The following is a 17533-nucleotide window of genomic DNA, read 5'->3' as shown; positions in this document are numbered from 1 at the left end:
TATACAATTATATACAATTCAGTAAATCCATGTATTTTAAGATGCATTTTAGGGAGACTAACAAAAAAACACATTATCACTCTTCTGTAATGAACTGTGTTTCAGCACCATGCAGTAAAAAAAAATCTTGCCTAAGAAAGAGTTAATTATCAGTGAAGGAAGTCTTGGAAATATCATGGGGATATATGCTGATTGTGTGTCCCTGGTAACTTGATAGTGTGCCAATCTATGATGAGAGGAGTGGGTATGCATATAAAGACTGGAAGACTCTTGCTTAGAGTTTTGACTTTACAATTGAGTAAGAGACGTTTAGAAATCATTTAATGTGACAGTGGAATGAAGCAGCTGGATTTTAAGAAACTAATACCAAAGTAATAAAAACCTTGTTAACATGGGAGAAAATATTCAATTGCTAATACAAGACAAGGCTGGCACACCATCAACATACTACATCCACGGAAAATGAGATGTCCTTGCAAAAAAAGATAATATATGGACTCAGTAGTGGCCAACACTCAAGGTATACTACTCTCCTTGAGTAGCCTCAAGGAGACTGTTCAAATACCCAAGTTTGAAAATATTACCAGATCTAGAAAAAGAAAACAAGAAAAGGAACTCATCAGGAATTTATTGAGGGTGTAAGGCTGCACAGACATAAAGCAGAGGCATCAAGAGATCCCAAACAAATGTATATTTATTAAAAATAAATAAAAAAAGTTTAAAAATTATATCTTGGAAACAGCATGCAAGTCTTTTGAGGGAAAAGAAACACTCAAGAACAAGCAAATATATAAAGATGATTAAATCAATAACATTCCCAAAAATGTCCAAGCTACTACTAATTTTAAAATATATTATGAGAAAAAAATAAAGGAAGGTAAAATTGGCAAGTAGAGGATAATGAAGACCCTGTTGATGTATAATACCTGCCTATATAAAGCTGATGAAAAGGAACTACCAGGGGGAAAAAAGATACAAAGTCTTTAGTCTGAAGGATATATATTTCAGGGCTAAAGGGAATTAGTTAATGAATTTATGAAGTGACTGGTAATTATTTATGAAAAGTCATAGAGAACTGGGGTGATACAAATGACAGCAAATTAATTAGACTGCAGGTGTTAGAAGACAGTAAGAGACTGGAGACATTGCAGATGATCTAGAGAAGCAAGAAACATGGAAAAAGAATAGACTCATTTAGCCCGGAAAAAAGAAAAAGCTCTTACATAGCGTGGTAATTTAAATCCTGACACCAATGGAAAGAACCTGGAGCAGCAAAGACTCACAAACCTCCCCCACCCAAAAAAATTAGATATAAGCTTGCAACACAAGCTACCCCCAAAGCAACTATAAATGTGTCCTAAATGGTAATGTTAAGAATACTATTTTCAATTTGGCTAACTTGGTACAAGAATTATTTAAAGTAGATTAAAGAATCATTTGAGGAAACTCAAATAGCCATATATTTCTGCTTGAAAAACTGACAACTAAAACATTATTAAAGTGGGGAAATACAGCAGTCTATATTTTAGAAGTGTAAACATAAAGAATGAAGAAATATGGTTCAAGCAGCAATGGAATGAAAGCAAGCAATGGGAAATCTAGGTTGATAATCATAAAAGAAATCTTTATGACTTGAATAATAGTAATATTCATAAGACTTAACATTTATATAGTACTTCACATCTTCAAAGCACTTCACTAATATTAACTAATTGCTCTATTCAATTGTAGGGAAGAGTCTTCCCTCAAGGGAAGAAGTTCCAGATCCTGAATCCCTAAGAAGCTACATCAGAAAAACTACTGAAAAACAAACACTATCTAGAGAAATCAGCCCCTGGAAAAGTACAGGGCTAAAATGAGCTAAAATTATTTTCCTTCTCTGGCTTTTTTTTTTTTTGCATATGAAATAGGGAACTGTGCATGCTATACAACATCATGCAGATGTTCCATCCAACAAGAAGAAACAAAGGGAAAAATAGATCTTTCTTTTGTTTAAATGCAAGAGGTATTTCAGGAAGAGTTCATAAAGAGGAATACTTAAACAGAAATGTAGAGAATTGCTCAATATTGCACAGTGCAATGGATATAAGTTTTGGAGTCCCAGAGCAAAATTTTCAAAAGCAGAAAGGAAGAGAAGCATCTCTGTAGTCCAGTGCTTTTTAGCTAGACAAGTTGTTAGATTTTAGTACATGTTGACATGGTGGTGACACCAATAAAAACAATTTACTGCTGAAAGGATCTAAGACTTCAGGGTTGCTTCACTGCCTAAAGTTTTGCTGGTGAAACTAGAAAAGTTTGACTACAAGACACAAACATCTGCTAAAGTACAGGAATAAAAACTAAGGAGCAAACAGAAACAGAAGACAAAATCAACAGTGAGGGAATAAAAATTGATTTCCTAAGTTGATCCAGTAAGTTTATACCCTGAAAAGAGAGCAGAAGTGACCCTTTCTACTCCACTAGATGAAGGGACCACAGTTAGCAGCACTCTTCTCCCTATTACTAACCATTGTCAAGGAGAAAGAAAAAGTGTATTTGTTAGGAAATCACCCTTTTCAAACTCACCGTTGTCACAGCAAGTGAGAAATCCTGTAGGCAGGAAAGTCTTCCACCATTCCAGGATGGGGACAGCTTCCTGATTAGTAATTTTAAACCTGATACAAGTGCCTGTGTAGCTCTGAAGCGACACCACTACTGATATAGCCACCACTCCCAGTGGTTCAGCAAGTGCAAGAGCTCACATCAGCACTCACATTGCACTAAGGTGTGCTTGGATAGAGTCAGCCTCCTGGAGAACATACAATTTAAATAGACCAGACTGATACAGACATGAGAAAAAATAAACCTCTGTAGCAATAAGTCAGCATCTGATGGTTGAGAAGTTTTCAGCTGAAAATGTTTCTGTACACAGGACTGCTGTGCTCTGACCAAAAGGCCACCATCAGGTATGTGAGTTTCATGCCTGAAGATATCACCTTGTGAATCCCAGGTCAGCAGCAGATTGGAATATCCAGCAAAAGCAAGGACAGAGCCAACTAAGTCCACGCTATCCAGAATTAAAAATCTTGACATTGTGTCCTGGTGATCTCCTAAGATGGAAAAAAGACTTTACAAGTACGTGTGTGTGCTTGCTAAAGGAGTCCATATATATAACAGAAGGAAGCCAATTAAAAAGGTACTAAATACAGAAGACTTCAGTGATTAGTGCTAGGTAATTTGCCTTGTGATAAACAACCATTCAAATCAGTAATAGACCTGAGGTTGTTCCACAGCTTGAAAGCATTCCTCTGAACTTTATCAGCTATCACAGCAAGTGCTGATGTTCGTAAGTCAAATTTTGCCATGCATCTCTACACCATAAAAACCAGCAATCTCAGTAGGTGCTTGCAAAAGATGCCCACCATCTTCAGAGATCATGCTAACCACTACAATCACTAAATCAGCAAAGGTACATCTCAGTCGCTGTGTGCAATAGCCAGATGCAGCTTGTAACTTCTCCTCAGTCCTACAAAATGAAACGAATGAATGAAGAGGCCAGGTTGGATATTTTCCCCTGCATCTATGGGCAATAAATTACTTTTGGGGACTCCCCCTATCCAGGAACAAAACCCATCATCCAGCTGTGAAAAATCCTAGTTTCATCACTGTAGCACAGAGAAGGAGGGGGGCAGAAGGAAGAGGAAGAAAGAAAAAAAAAAAAAAAAAAAAAAGATAGCTGAAAAAAAACCATAAAAGAAAACCATCAGTGAAAATTGCCCCTGAAACTTTGCAGAATTGTAACGGCTTTCTCTTGCTTAAATTGATTGGTGTAGCAATGTTATAAAATGACTATTAGGATTCATTGTGCACAACAGAAAGTGTGAAATGTCAGCAGATTATACAGCAAAAGTAATGGGTCCTGAACCCCTGTTAGTCAAAAATGATTTTGTTTCAAATTAGAAATTGATTTTTTTGGACACAAGCCCTTTACAGGCTTCCAACTTTTGTAGCTGTGCCTTGGAAGAGATTAACCTCAGCCACTGTTTGGGTCCAGGCTGATGATACCCTTTTCAAAGTTTCTTCACAGGGACTGCTTTTTAATGTTGGTATGGTCTTAACCAATAACATGAGTTATTTGTCCCTTTGAGAACTGCACCACATTTCTTCTCATTTTGCCATTTTCTTTATTTTTATGCTGACATATATGGCAAACGGGCAGATAAGTTAAAATAAAAAATTTTAAAAAAAGCACTAGTTCATAATTGAACCAAGGATTATGTTCAAGGCTAAGCAGTGAAACATTCAAGCTGCTTTTGTTCCCAACATTTTCTCTTCATAAGAGAGAAAAGATTGCTCCTCTGCTCCTTAAGTGGAGGCAGTAAGCTAAGGGCAGGATAGGTTCTAGCAGTACAGACACCCCTGTGTGACAAAATAGCAGGTTGTGATGATGAAGTCGTCACTCAAGGAGGAAAAGAATGCAAGGATTACATTTAAAGAGCAAAACCTACTGCACTTATTCTCACTGCCTTTTGGGAAAGTTAAAAACAAATCATTGAAGGAGTTTTTTGAGAATAAGGGGCTACTTTTTTCCAGCAGTCAGGATCACCACTTGTTATTTCAAATATTTTGTATTTTTTTAAATGGATCTACCACCTTCTCTTAGGTTGTTTCAAACACCTGCTAACCTCTTCCTTTAAATATGCATTTTACTAATATTCTTTTCAACACACCAGCACACCCATGGCCCTGCAATACAGCACGCTTCCCCTTACCTTTCCTGGACTTGGTGCCTTCCCTTTTGGTCTGCATTAGAGGGCTTTTCCCATCATCCACATTTTCACCAAAGCCAACCATTTTCTTCCCTGAACTGCTCCCACGACTGCTCCCAGGTTCTCTGGAGTTTTTGCTCACTGGAGGTGTCCTCAATAAATAATCTTCATGTTTCAACACCGGGACACTGGAAGGAAAGAAAGATTGCACTGTTACATGATGCATTCAGTCCATTAACACTGCACCCAGCTCCCTACCCAACTTTTACTCTCCAGAAGCATAAACATCATGCTGCTGGTTGAGTTCTTGTTGAATCCATTTATAATTTCTGAAAGCAGGATGCCTAAGGCTTGAAGAGTTACCAATCCACTTTATCAGGAGTCTTTGGTTATCAGCAGCCAGCAGCACATTGACAGCTGTATTTGGAGTTTTGCAGCATTGGGCACATTCCCTAAAGCATTAGATCCTGGAGTTTTCAAGTCAGAAGTGTTAGAACAGCACCACTGGGATGAAGACACACAAATGAAGATGAAGACAAACTTTGTTCACCACAATGGGACAAAATTGAAAGAAAGAGTAATTTAAAAAATGTTCACTTTGCTAGAATAAAGGGGAAACAGAAGATTATGTAAAGAGAAATGTGAAATTTTAGTTTGCAAAAGGGAAGCAGATCACAGAATCACAAAATCATTTTTAGTGGAAAGGACCTTTGAGATCATCTGAGTACAACTGCCAAGGCCACCACTAAACCACATCCCCAAGTGCCCCATCTACATGCTTTTTAAAAACCCCCAGAGACAGTGAGAATCTAATTCAAGAAGAAATGGATGAGAAGAGAGGAAACAACGAGGTGAGACTGATGAATAGAGGTATTTTTAAAGTTTAAAAGTATGAGCAAACTGGTGAGAGAGAACCTGATGCAGAAGTGCAGTACTTTGAGTAAATTAAGGAAAGAGAAAGTTGTTCAGAACCATTATGATTCAGGATGAACTTCAACAGAAGATCATAAACACTGCACGGACAGAGGCAGGAGGCAAATCTAGTGATGGGGAACAATTATGGCCTCAAGCTCTGCAGACACAGGTATCTCAAAATCGTCTGGGCAGGCAGGAGGCTATGAAGACCCATGTTTCTCTCACTAAAGCTACTGCTTTCAAATTCTGCTCTCTGGGAAATAACTACTGCTTTAAATGACAATTCCCAACATCTGCAAGTCATTAGTCCCTGTCATAAAAGGCCCCTTTATAAAAGAAATTAAGAACACAAAAAAGTATCTTTGTATTATCCAAATAAAATAATACAATTTATCTCAAGATTATATTGATCTATTTAAATCATGGAAGTGGCAAACAGCTTTCTTAAGTTATTAGAAGATGAAATAAATCTTAACAGTTGGACTCTGTGATCCTAGAGGTCTTTTCCAACCTAAAACATTCTATATTTCTATGATATTTTTCCTGTTTAAGCACCAGTTTTACACCGGCAACCCAAAGAGTCTCACTGAGCTTTTATGAGTTAAGATACAGCTTCATGGAGATTGAATCACAAGAATCTTTCACCTAAAAGCTTGCACTGACTGAAGTTATTGTAGATCTGTGGAAAAAGCAGGAGATGATAGCTAAATTAAAAGTTTCCCATCAATGTGCTGTATAAGACATTGTTTAATAGGGCCCACTGAGCCTGTTGGACAATTAGCACTACTCCTGTATTATTAATGCAGAACAGTATATAATGGCTTATGACCTATAATAACTGACTGAAGTGCTGGATATAACTTCTCCAAATAACCTCCGTTTACTTTAGGGCTTCTAACTGTGTGACCACTAATAATTCTGCAAAGTGTTTTTAAAATTTATGGTGGCCTAAATTAGTATCTTATTTGAGTTATATGAAATTATTAACCTACTAATTCCTGCAACTACAAGAGCACCAAGAGGTGGTTTTGGATCCTAGCAACTGCTTAAAGAGGCTTAAAGGTGCACTACCTGACCAGATTTCTCTGATAAAACAGGACCTGATATTCCATTTGCCTGTACTTGGGATGATTAACAGCATTTAAAAAAACAGCGAGGTTGTCATTATTTGGATGCTTTCTGAGTTGTTGAAAGCACATTTGATTACAACCTACACTCCTCAAGTGAAAACAGTGACCTTTGGCTTGCAGATAAGGAGGTGATCACTGACTGGTTCTCCTTCTGAATGCAGTATCTTCTACATGGTGCAGTTACCTCTAGAATACTGAGTTCTGTTTCAAATACAGCAGTGGCAGAAGCAATTCAAACAGACACCAAAAAGAAGGTACATAAGCTAAGGTATAATAAATAACTAAAGCAAGTGTATTTGCATTTATAACCTCAGTAAACAACTAGAGCCTCATTGTTTAGTACATAATAGAAGACAGCTTATGCTAAAGTTTTGCTCAAGAAATGATAGAGTCCCAAATCTTAAAATGACACTTAATCTCAAAGATGTGCAGACCAAGGAGGGAAAGGGATAATGCAGAGAGAAGAAAATTCAGTAATTAACTATCTACCACAATTAAACAAAGAAAACATAAGGAAAAAAAATCTGTTTCAGAGCATAATTACTCATTCACCTCAGGAATGTATTTATGTATCTAGTATTGAATGATGTGACTATTGCAACGTGGAAATTTAAACTCAACATATGGTTGAAAGGAATCGGGAATTTATATCTGGAGAGATTTAGCAGCAAAAGAGGTTTTTGTCTATCTAACTACTCATCATGTCACTCAAAGGCACCATTGTTAGGAGGACTTCCTGCAGGTCACCACAATATCCAAAGAATTTTCATGGCACTCCTTGAAACTACCCAACAGAGAAGACCGTCTAAATAAAGACCTTATTAACCTACCTACCCTACATACCAGGGCAGGAGGTGTAGTGTGACCAGAAAAGAAGTGAGTCTCAGCACTGCTGCCTCATTATGAATATCCAAGTACACCATCACCAAAGGAAATCACACCTTGAACATTCCTTCCATCCTTTCTGAGCCTCATATCGCGATATCCCTGCTGAGCGCGAATGGCAAATTTTAAATGTCATTCAGGACCCATTGAATACTGCTAGTATTTGCATTCCTTAAAAAGTAGAAAAACATTAACCTTTTGTTTTATTGAATTAAAATGCCATGGAAATGCTGATGTAGTCTTCAGAGACTGAAATACTTTTACAAAGAAGAATAGCTGTCATTTATTAGACACAAAGAACAATTACTTGATAGGATGCTTTCTGACAAAAAGCAGATTGGTATTCTCATCATAGAAAAGGCATTGTAAAAAAACCCGGCACAGACCTCTGAGACTTGAATAATTTAAAGCTGCATTTGGTGCAATTTGAATTTTTCTTTAGGGAGGCAAAGTTAAATACCTTTAATTTGTTCTAATTATTTCAAATTTGCAAGTTAATTATGGCTGATCATTAAATAACAAAAAGGACTATCGTCTCCATAGAGTTTTACCTCCTACCCTCTGCATTACTTAAGCTAGATTTTAGTATGCATGAATTAACTTTCTAAATAATCACATGGTTTGACTAAATGGCTCAGTAAAATGAGCTCTGATCCTCACAATAAGCATTAATGGACATTAGAAAGGCTACTGGGACCCATGTTACTTACATTATAAGTATTTTTAATGGGGTCTTATTTACTAATCTTTATGTACTGTTCAAGTTAGGGCATCATATAGATACATTATTCTGCTTTAATAGAGGAAAGTCAGTTCTTCAAAATACTAAAATAAATGTCCATTTAGAGCCAACTAAATTAGTTTTTAAACTAATGCAGGAAAACTCTGATAGAATATAACTTGTTTTAGCTGCTGATCCTGATGAATCAATCCAACATAATGGCAGCCTTGTTCTGCAAATGGAGTTTTGCAGATCTGTTGAATCGCTAAGCAACCCAAGCAGCTCAGACTCTTGCCAGAGTCGTGCTTACTATCAGCATGTGATTTACCTCGCCCACGAGGCTTCCTCTCTTCCCTGCTCCACACCCAATGCTCAGCTGACTGGGCTCCCAGTCTCCGAACCCAGATTTGGATGCTCACCTTTCACTGAACTCTGATCTTTCCGTGCATTTTTCAGTGCAGATCAGTGTTGTAACTATTCAGAAACCCAAAATGCGACGCAATGCATGCCTCCACTATGTATGTTCAACAGATGGCTGCCTTAATGGTACCCTACTGCACTCTGCTGAGGAAAGGGCTTGTGAGTTTAACCATTATCAAACTAACAGATTGCCGTGGTAGGTTAGCTCCAAAAGCAAACATGTTGGAATGTTATTTTCCTGTTCTGTAATTTCTGTTTTAAAAATAAAATAATTAACAGTTCATGTGTGCAATCTGCTGCAATTATATCAGGCCAAGAATGCATAACACTTAATGATGCAAAACTGGTGATAAGTAGACAACCCAAGCAATACGTTTTTGTAGCTGGAACCTGAATTGCCATTTCAGATGCAGTTTGACAAACAGGCTGAAAATTGCTTCCTCCCCTGCCACTTTGGCTGGGAATATTTTCCAGCCAGATCAGTTTCCAGAGTCAGCTCAGTATAAAGCAACAGCACTACAAGCGCTGGCACAAAAGAGAAGATGCCAGGATCTTCTTTTCAGCAGGGGTCCAAATTTAGATCAGTTCACATCAAGCTTGTTATCAAATAGCACTTTTGAAACCACCCGTTCCAAAGTGGGGCTGCTTGGGAGGTTGTTTGTCTGCATAGCAAATAAAAAATTGTATTTCTAGGGAGAAAAGAAGCACTGTAGACTTTGGATGCGTGGTTCCTAAAACAAATGGCAGTGGTCTACTGAACAATCGCAACTTTTCCAGTCCCCTCAAGTGGAGCTGAGAAGAAACACATCAGAAGAAAGGAGCCAGCAGAGAAGCAAAAAGGAAAGAGAAGGGAGATTGATCTACTTGCTACTGCTTTGTGCAGGATGTACAAATCCAGAGGGCAGCTGAGCAGAGCTGGAAGGGATGTAAGAGAGTTGCAGGTGAGGAGGAGAAGCATAGTGTGAACTTCAGGGCAATCTCTCATCCCTGAATGCCATCACCCTTCCCTTCCTAAAAAATGCTTTTTTAGCTTAGCGTTTTCTCCTCCCTTTAAGAAGAAAGAAAAATTCCTATTCTAATACAGACCTTGCAGACCATATTCAAGCCCAGAGTGAGATTTCATGGGCCAATTATAAAACCTGGCATTTTGAGGGTTATGTTAGATGCATCAGCATGTTAATGGCACTGCTGGGATCCAGTGAATGTCAATAAGAAACAGCTGCTTTCCTTTCTAGAGAGCATGTGCATTTAAAGCTTTGAGATCACAGAATCAGAGAATAGTTTTGGTTGAAGGAACCTTTTAAAAGTCCCCTGGTCCAATCCCCCTACAATGAGCAGGGACATCTTCAACTAGAACAAATAAATGGCTCTGAGCCTAACCAAAGTGACCTTGAATGTTTCTAGGGCTAGAGAATCCACCACCTTTCTGGGAAACCTGTACCACTGCTTTACCACTCTCACAGTGAAACATTTCTTCATCATATCTAACTTGAATGTGCCCATTAAGTTGAAAAGCATGACCACTTGTCAGTTATAGACCCTGTTCAAAAGTCAATATCTTCCTTCAAAGACCACTTTAACCATTGAAAAGGTGCAGTCAGGGTTCCCCAACTCCTTCTCTCCTCCAGCTGTCTTCAGGACCACATCCATCTCCCCTCTTACATATCTTTTAGGCAAAAGGCAGGAGAACAGGGACAGGTAGGGAAACACTTCAACAGTCAGTAAGAGCTCTGGAACTGAAATATAAATATTATCAAATCTGCTTGTAATAAAAGGATTTTTCATCACAGAAAATAGACAGTGATTGCCTACAATCTACATGTTATTATGCAGACAATATATTGCTGAGCTGTCATGCAGAGATTTCATCTCTTACAGCACTATTCAGGCTCAATGCCCTTGAATCCAGTAATGCCCATGGCTGTGTTAGGTTTCTCTGTTGTTTTTCAGGTTCTTTTCCCCCTGTTGAGATCTCTCTCTCTCAAGCCTACTGCATTTGGTTTACTTTTCTCTCATCTTGGAGGAGATACACTGGTACCTATGCTAAATTTTTTTTCTATATCTGAAACTGTACCAGAGTACAGCAATCCATAGCACAGCTTCCCCAAACCACTCTTCAGAGACCAGTTCCTTCCCCACTCCCTCAGTGGCTGATGCTCAGATATTTAATTCTGCTAGCAAGAATTGAGGCCACATATGCTCTTAATTAGCAATGACCTATTAGATCATACCAGCCATAGGTGAAACCCTAGCCCCACTGAATCAATCAGAATACTGTCTTTATTTTCAGTGAAGTCAGGACTTCACTTAATATACATGGTTAGAGGTCCATTTGTATCAAGTATTAAGCTAAATTTAACCTAGAATTACATTCATGCCTTCCCTTTGAAGCCCTCTCCTTCCTCTGGTTTAAGCTCACTACATTTCAATTCCCTACCAGAACCTTTCCAACATATCTAAGTTTTCCTAACAAACAGCAAAATTACAGCTGTGATTACTTTTCTATCTTTCCTGAATTCAAAGAAAATTCTAGCATAAAGGTTTTCAGTCACAGAGAAATGGCCACAGGAAACAGACTGGCCAAGTTTTAGCAGGGCAAAATTCTGTGACTGTGTGTTTGGCCTTTCTTATAGAGCAGAGCAGCTGTCGTTCCAGCAGACTTTGCTGTCAGCCTTCACAAAAGGAAGTCATGTAAATGTCAAGTCAAAGGTATAAAAACAATCCTTCGAAACAGTGTCTGTATATCTGAAAAGCCTGCCTGGCTGTCACCAGTCAAAGCACCACGAGGAATGATGCAAAACCCTGTTTAGGACAAAGTTTTTGAACTAAATCTAAACTTCTTCAGTACATCAGGCAGCATCACTCTCTCCTTCAGAAGGAGAATCACATGCTCTTCTGCAACGTGAATGCCAGTCTTAGTGCCTTATCCAGCATCACTAGTGTCTGGCTGAGAGCCAGCCCCAGTCACAAGATACCCATTGAAATGCCATATGCAAGCTATCTCCTGAACAAACATGCCCCAGATTGGATTACAATTTGGTTGTGATAAAGGCATAGAAGAACAACACATCCTCTCTTCTCAACTTGGCTCACCCAGAGCAAAAGGCTTCACAGTGGATGGGCTGCATTTCAAAACAAGCTGTGGCAGAGATGGTCTGGGTGGGCAGGTAACGACCTAATCTCTTCCTTTACTAAGATTACTAGCAAGTACACAAGCACTCTTCTCCTCTACAGAAGTTTCCAGACATCCTGATAGGAGTTGATAACAGCAGCTTTCAGTAAACGAGCAGCAATTGCAAAAGTCCTTTTTCTGATCATGGATCACATCATGGAACAATCATTTGCTAAGGGTAACTGACAATACAGCAGAGGATGGACACACTAAGAGTCAGATACACTGTCTATTCTTCTGAGGCTGCACAATCTGATTTCTCTAACCAGGGACCATTACCGCTGAAAAAACACAGAAGCACCCTTGCAGGACCCATTTTTCCATGAAATTTCTGTCCTCTTATTTTAATCACCTTTATCTGTACCACAGGATGATTGAATCAGGCATGTTAAGAGCAGGTTACTACAGGTTTTTAGGATTATAGTCTGTTAGTGTCAAAGTCCTACAAATCTTGGGACTAGTCTGGAAACTGCAGTGTGTTACTTACTCCAAAAAGCCATTTGGCTCCTCTGCCAAATACAAACTTGACATGGGTTTTGATTTTTGTTTTATAATGATAAAAACAATCATGTTCGAATCTTGCCAGGTCTGTAACTACAAATGTACATGCCATCCTAAATATTCTCATACTACAGCATCTTTTGAAATGGTGTCATACACTATCCCAGATCAGTTAGAAACACCCTTCCCGATGCATCTTCACACTTCATTGGTCTTTTTTCCATGATTAAATCACATCTGTGGGACATGGTCACTCTATGATTAAAGAGTATATTAATGATTTACCACTACACTAGTACTCATCCATATTATATTGCTTAGTAAAATTAAAACACTGAGATTGTTTATTGATCTGCTTTAAGAAAAAAATCCCATAGCCTGAAAAGAGGTAAATAGAGAAGTTGAGACTTTGGACTTTACTTTGATTAGTAGATTACCATGCCCAACAGATGCAGATTTGACAAGATAGCTACTGGTAAAGATTTAAAATAACCGTTTTAGCCACTTCAGTTGCCTTAAATTCACTGAAGTTAAGTATTTCACAGAGCATGTTTGATGGCTAGTGACTGTAAAATCAAGTATTTATTGCAAGAGCAATACAGACTTAGATGCCTAAATAATGGCATACAACTATAAAAACCATGGCCTGGGACCCACAGAAAAACCAACACACTAAACATCTCCTTTCAGTGCATATATTTTATGTGAATTTGACAGCAACACCGAATATTGACTCAACCAGGATGTTTACGGAACAGATTTAACACTTATTTGCACTTGTATTTAGAAAACATTCAGATATAATAGAACTGAAACCAGATGGAAACCACTGTCTCACTAAAAGACACCACTGAGATATGTACTGGCATTGCTCTGATGTCCACTCTCAAGGGGAAGAACAAAAGGAAGAGATCCTGGCACAAGGCTGGTTGTGATGAAGCTTTGGGCTTGGGGCTGCCAATTCCCAGCCTCTGGAAACCCTTCTGGTCCAGACACAAGTGATTTTTGCCATCTTAGAGCTACCACTATTGATTTTTGGGTGTGAAAGTCTACATTTGCATACGTTTGTTACAACCTGGTGGAAACATCTGTCCAGAGCAGATGCCGTGAGTACCACTCTGACACTGTGACGTGGGTTCAGGGGTTTGCATTATTTGTGCTGCCAAACCATTTCAGCCTACTGAGTCCACAGCTGGTATATAAACCTAGCCCACCTCTCAGAGATGTGGCTTACTCAAAAAGGATGCAAAGACGTAAATGGAGATTAAGGGAACACAGAGTTAAAAAGAAAAGGAGGATTAACTATGCATTGATCAAACAGAAGGGCATGTAGTTATACAAAGAGGTGAAGTCTGGCACTATTGACAGAAGACTGAAGACACTTGCAAATTGTTTTGTTTCAAACTCTTCTGCGTGCTAGAAGCCACACAAAAGCATTTCCACAAAGACAAGCTGATGACTTGTCACTGCAGTTGAGTTGTAATGCTTTTCTCCCCAGATCACCAATGAAATCTTTTGAGTATGACTTAGATTTTAGATGGATTTACTAGGCAGAGACCATCTTTGTAATCAGTGTGAAGAAACACATTTGTTTGAAACTCACCAAATTAGGATTGAGGGTGGGGAGGGGAAAAGAACACCCTTAAAAAGCTTAGGAAAAAAAAAAAAAAAAAGCTCAAAATGATAAAATTTAAAACAAAAATGACATTATCAGAACACACAGATGAAGGCAGAAGTAACCATGACATGACCCAAAAGACAGAAAGAATTAGGGAATGTAGTAGCAGCACATGGCTGAAAGTTAATCCAACACACCAAAAAACCTCTGAGTGCCACATAACTGATGGAGTTAAGAACAGGTGGTGGCAGAGAAAATAAAATAAGAAACAGCTTTATGACTTTTAACAGACACCTGGTCCCTGAAGGAGAGTTCAAAAGAAGCAAAGCAAACAAGATCTTAAGAAGCAGCCAAGATACCCATTTAGAAAACTTATTTTGAAGCAGGTGAATGAATACTGAGCAGTTACAGAATACTTTAGAGTAGTCAAGGTGCAAGAACTAAAACAAAGGGGTTTTTTTAACTGTTGACACAGCAAAAAAGATATTTTGGCTGCAAAGGAGAAGGAAACTGCAATAGCTGTCAGCAGCCCAGATGCATGCAAAGGAGAGTGATCCCAAGGTTATGAGTCTGAGCGGCAGGGAGGATGTGGCATTATCAAAATCAGAAATGAAGAGAGATTCAGACAAAAAATGTATGGAGCTCTGTTTTGGCCAGATTAGGAACGATCTGAAGGGAAAACAGCTGGGATTATGTGTCAGGGAGGCAGTCAGATATGCAAGACTAGATGGAACAGAGCAGAAGGTTTAAGAGTTATTGGCAGGGAGATGATAGCCAAATCCGTGTAACAGGATGTCGTCATCCAGTGGGTACAGAAATCTCCAGTCAAATCAAGGAGTGACTAAATCCCTTTCCTGCCACCTCACAGAGGTTCCTACCTAGTTTCAAATGAAATTATCTAAAATAGTGCTGCGAAAACATGCATAAAAAAACCTGACTTTCAATAAAATCTAAAGATCATACTGTTTCTAAAACTAGGGCAACCACTAAATGAAAGTTAACCCGAACAATAACTTTAGCTAAACTTCAGGTCACATGCATTTAATATAATGAGATGAGGAATATGAAAAGGCCATTCATAATGGAATTCATCGAGTTAGGAATGCCATGCTTAGCTGCCTTATAACATATAATTAATGATCCTATAAAAATCCAGCAGTACGAACTCTCCCGGCTGCCCGCAGAACTGTTCTTTATGCTGGGTAGGGCAAGCAAGCATCTGCTTCCACAAATACTGCCCTTTGAGAAGCTAAAAAGCTTTTTTCCCCCTGCTCCATCAGGGACCACAGTGGCATTTCCATGACATGCTGAGCTTTGAACCATTACCCAAATCAGACTATAGCATTTGGCAACCCAGTACACATCTGTCATGATAGACTGGTTATTGGTCAAATGTTAAAGAAAAAGTCATTAACTCTCTTCCACTGCTTTTAATACCCCACCTTCCTCGAGATTATTTATAATCCCCACTAAACCCACCCTCTGTTTATAGTCTTGTAACACAACAATGAAATGTATACTGCCTGGAGATCTGTCTTGCCTTACACCACTCCCAACCATTTGGTACAACAAAACATGTTTTCTCTCCATCAAAAGGCCTGATCCCTTCTGAAGCATTGATGCTCGCAGTCAAGGTTAAAGGATTAAGGCCTGAAGCACTGGGTACCAGAGGAAATGAAGCCAAATATCGAAAGAAACACAAAAATCAATCCTCTTCACTGCAGGAGCAGTGTGAAGAACAAATCAGCTGGGCTGAATCTAAAATTTTCTCTGCATGGCTCACAGAAATTAGCACTTTTATAAATATAATGGGTAGTTCTGGGAAGCCTCAGCACCTGTGCAAAGCCACAGTGTTAAACTCAATACATCTGTATGGTCTGGGAAGTTTTATGCCAGAATAATTCAGTGGCAAATACACAAAGTCCACTTCAGAGAGAGCCAGAGCTGGGAAGTGAGTGAGGGCACATGTGCTACTATCTTTATATGTAGTCTGCAAATCTGCAAGTGGCAGAACCTAATATTTACTAAAGTTTGCCTATTTCTTGAATTCTCTGAGTGCTGAAGTGCAGCCAAGGTCACAGGAGGGGTGGGGGAGTGTGTTTTAGCATAGTGCAGCTGTGATCACGGGCAGAACAGCAGGGTACAGAGGACTTCTCACTTAACTTTGTAATACCAATAGCTTTTGTTCTTAGTCCTGCCCCATCAGTTCTGATATAAGCTTTAAATGGCATGAAAGTTGTACGGGTGGGTTTAAAATTTCCTGATTTAAAAACTACCTTCCAGAACATTTTGTTTTATGAGGTTTTTCTTAACTTTTCCAACTGATAAATTTCTGGGACATATGAATGTTTAGATTTAACAAAATATTCTCTTCATCCAAGATAACACATAAAAATAAAAAGTAACAAAATGGTATGTCTGAAAAAGTAATCCACTTCAATTTATAAAAATAGTATTCAGGTTTTCAAAATTCAATTCAGCCAGTAAACTAAGAGTGTCTACATTTTCCTGTAAAGGAGGCATCTGCAAATGACTTGCAAAAATGTCTCTCACTGTCTGCAAGTGTTGGCAAGGAACAAACTCCTTCAGGAGATGCATGTATTTCACGTATTTCAACTCAAAAAAAAAATTCTCCAAGCACTTTCAGTTTTGATGTGGGATATTACTGAACCAAGCCCATGCAGAGCACTGGCAGGAAATGCAAGTTTTGTGAAAATACCAAAGCACTTGTGTTTTAACAAGCCTGTTTTCACCAACTGCCATCCTAAGCTTAGCAGTGTTTCTAACACCTGGGTGTCTGTGATTTTTGAAGACGTCACCTACAGGCTGAGTGTATCTGCCTATAGAAACCACTTATGGCATTTCCTGCTTACATCTTATACCTCCAGCCACTCAGTAGGCTTCCTGCTCAAGGTTACTTTGGACTGCAATGGGAATGATGTAATACTGCTGTGTGCAGCAGACATGATCATGAGAACAGAATCAGCATAATCCAGGTAAATGTTAGATAGGCAGCTTGAAATCACTGTTGCAGTTGAAAGTAAACCTGAAAATTAGATTAGTGAAGGAACCAGGTCAGCAGAAATGAACTCCACTCTCTCCAGTCTGATAAGGATCACTGCCTACCCTAACAAAAAAACCCCAATATTAAATGCATGCATAGGTATATGTAAAAAATTGCCACACATTCCTCTTTATGCTTTTAGTAACTACATCAGAACAAAGATCTTCACCCTGTACAAGAAAACCTACTACCTTCAGAGTCTGCACGTGGCACTAATGAACCAAAAATGTGTGTCTAACTCTGACTGTACTCTCCCATACGTCACAGCAGACTCCAGCAGCCATCTGTTGGAAGGATTCTGTGCCTATATATAGCCAGACACCACCACAAGAGAAAGAAAAACTCATATCTGCACCTAA

General features: G+C 38.8%; 1 protein-coding gene across 1 annotated transcript in view; it reads right to left on the bottom strand.

The window, feature by feature from the left end:
- Positions 1–17533, bottom strand: part of KIAA1328 (KIAA1328 ortholog) — a 173445-nt gene that overhangs the window by 30490 nt on the left and 125422 nt on the right. The window contains exon 9 of the mRNA XM_088054534.1: positions 4752–4936. Coding sequence (XP_087910660.1) covers positions 4752–4936 — 185 coding nt within the window. The remainder of the gene's footprint in view (positions 1–4751; positions 4937–17533) is intronic.

The sequence above is a fragment of the Pseudopodoces humilis genome, chromosome 4 (genome assembly GCF_049639895.1).
Source record: "Pseudopodoces humilis isolate 2021_Gansu_Grassland_sample_001 chromosome 4, ASM4963989v1, whole genome shotgun sequence".
Lineage (NCBI taxonomy): Eukaryota > Metazoa > Chordata > Aves > Passeriformes > Paridae > Pseudopodoces > Pseudopodoces humilis.
Note: the sequence above shows the minus strand (reverse complement) of the source record. Positions and strands in the feature narration are given on the sequence as shown.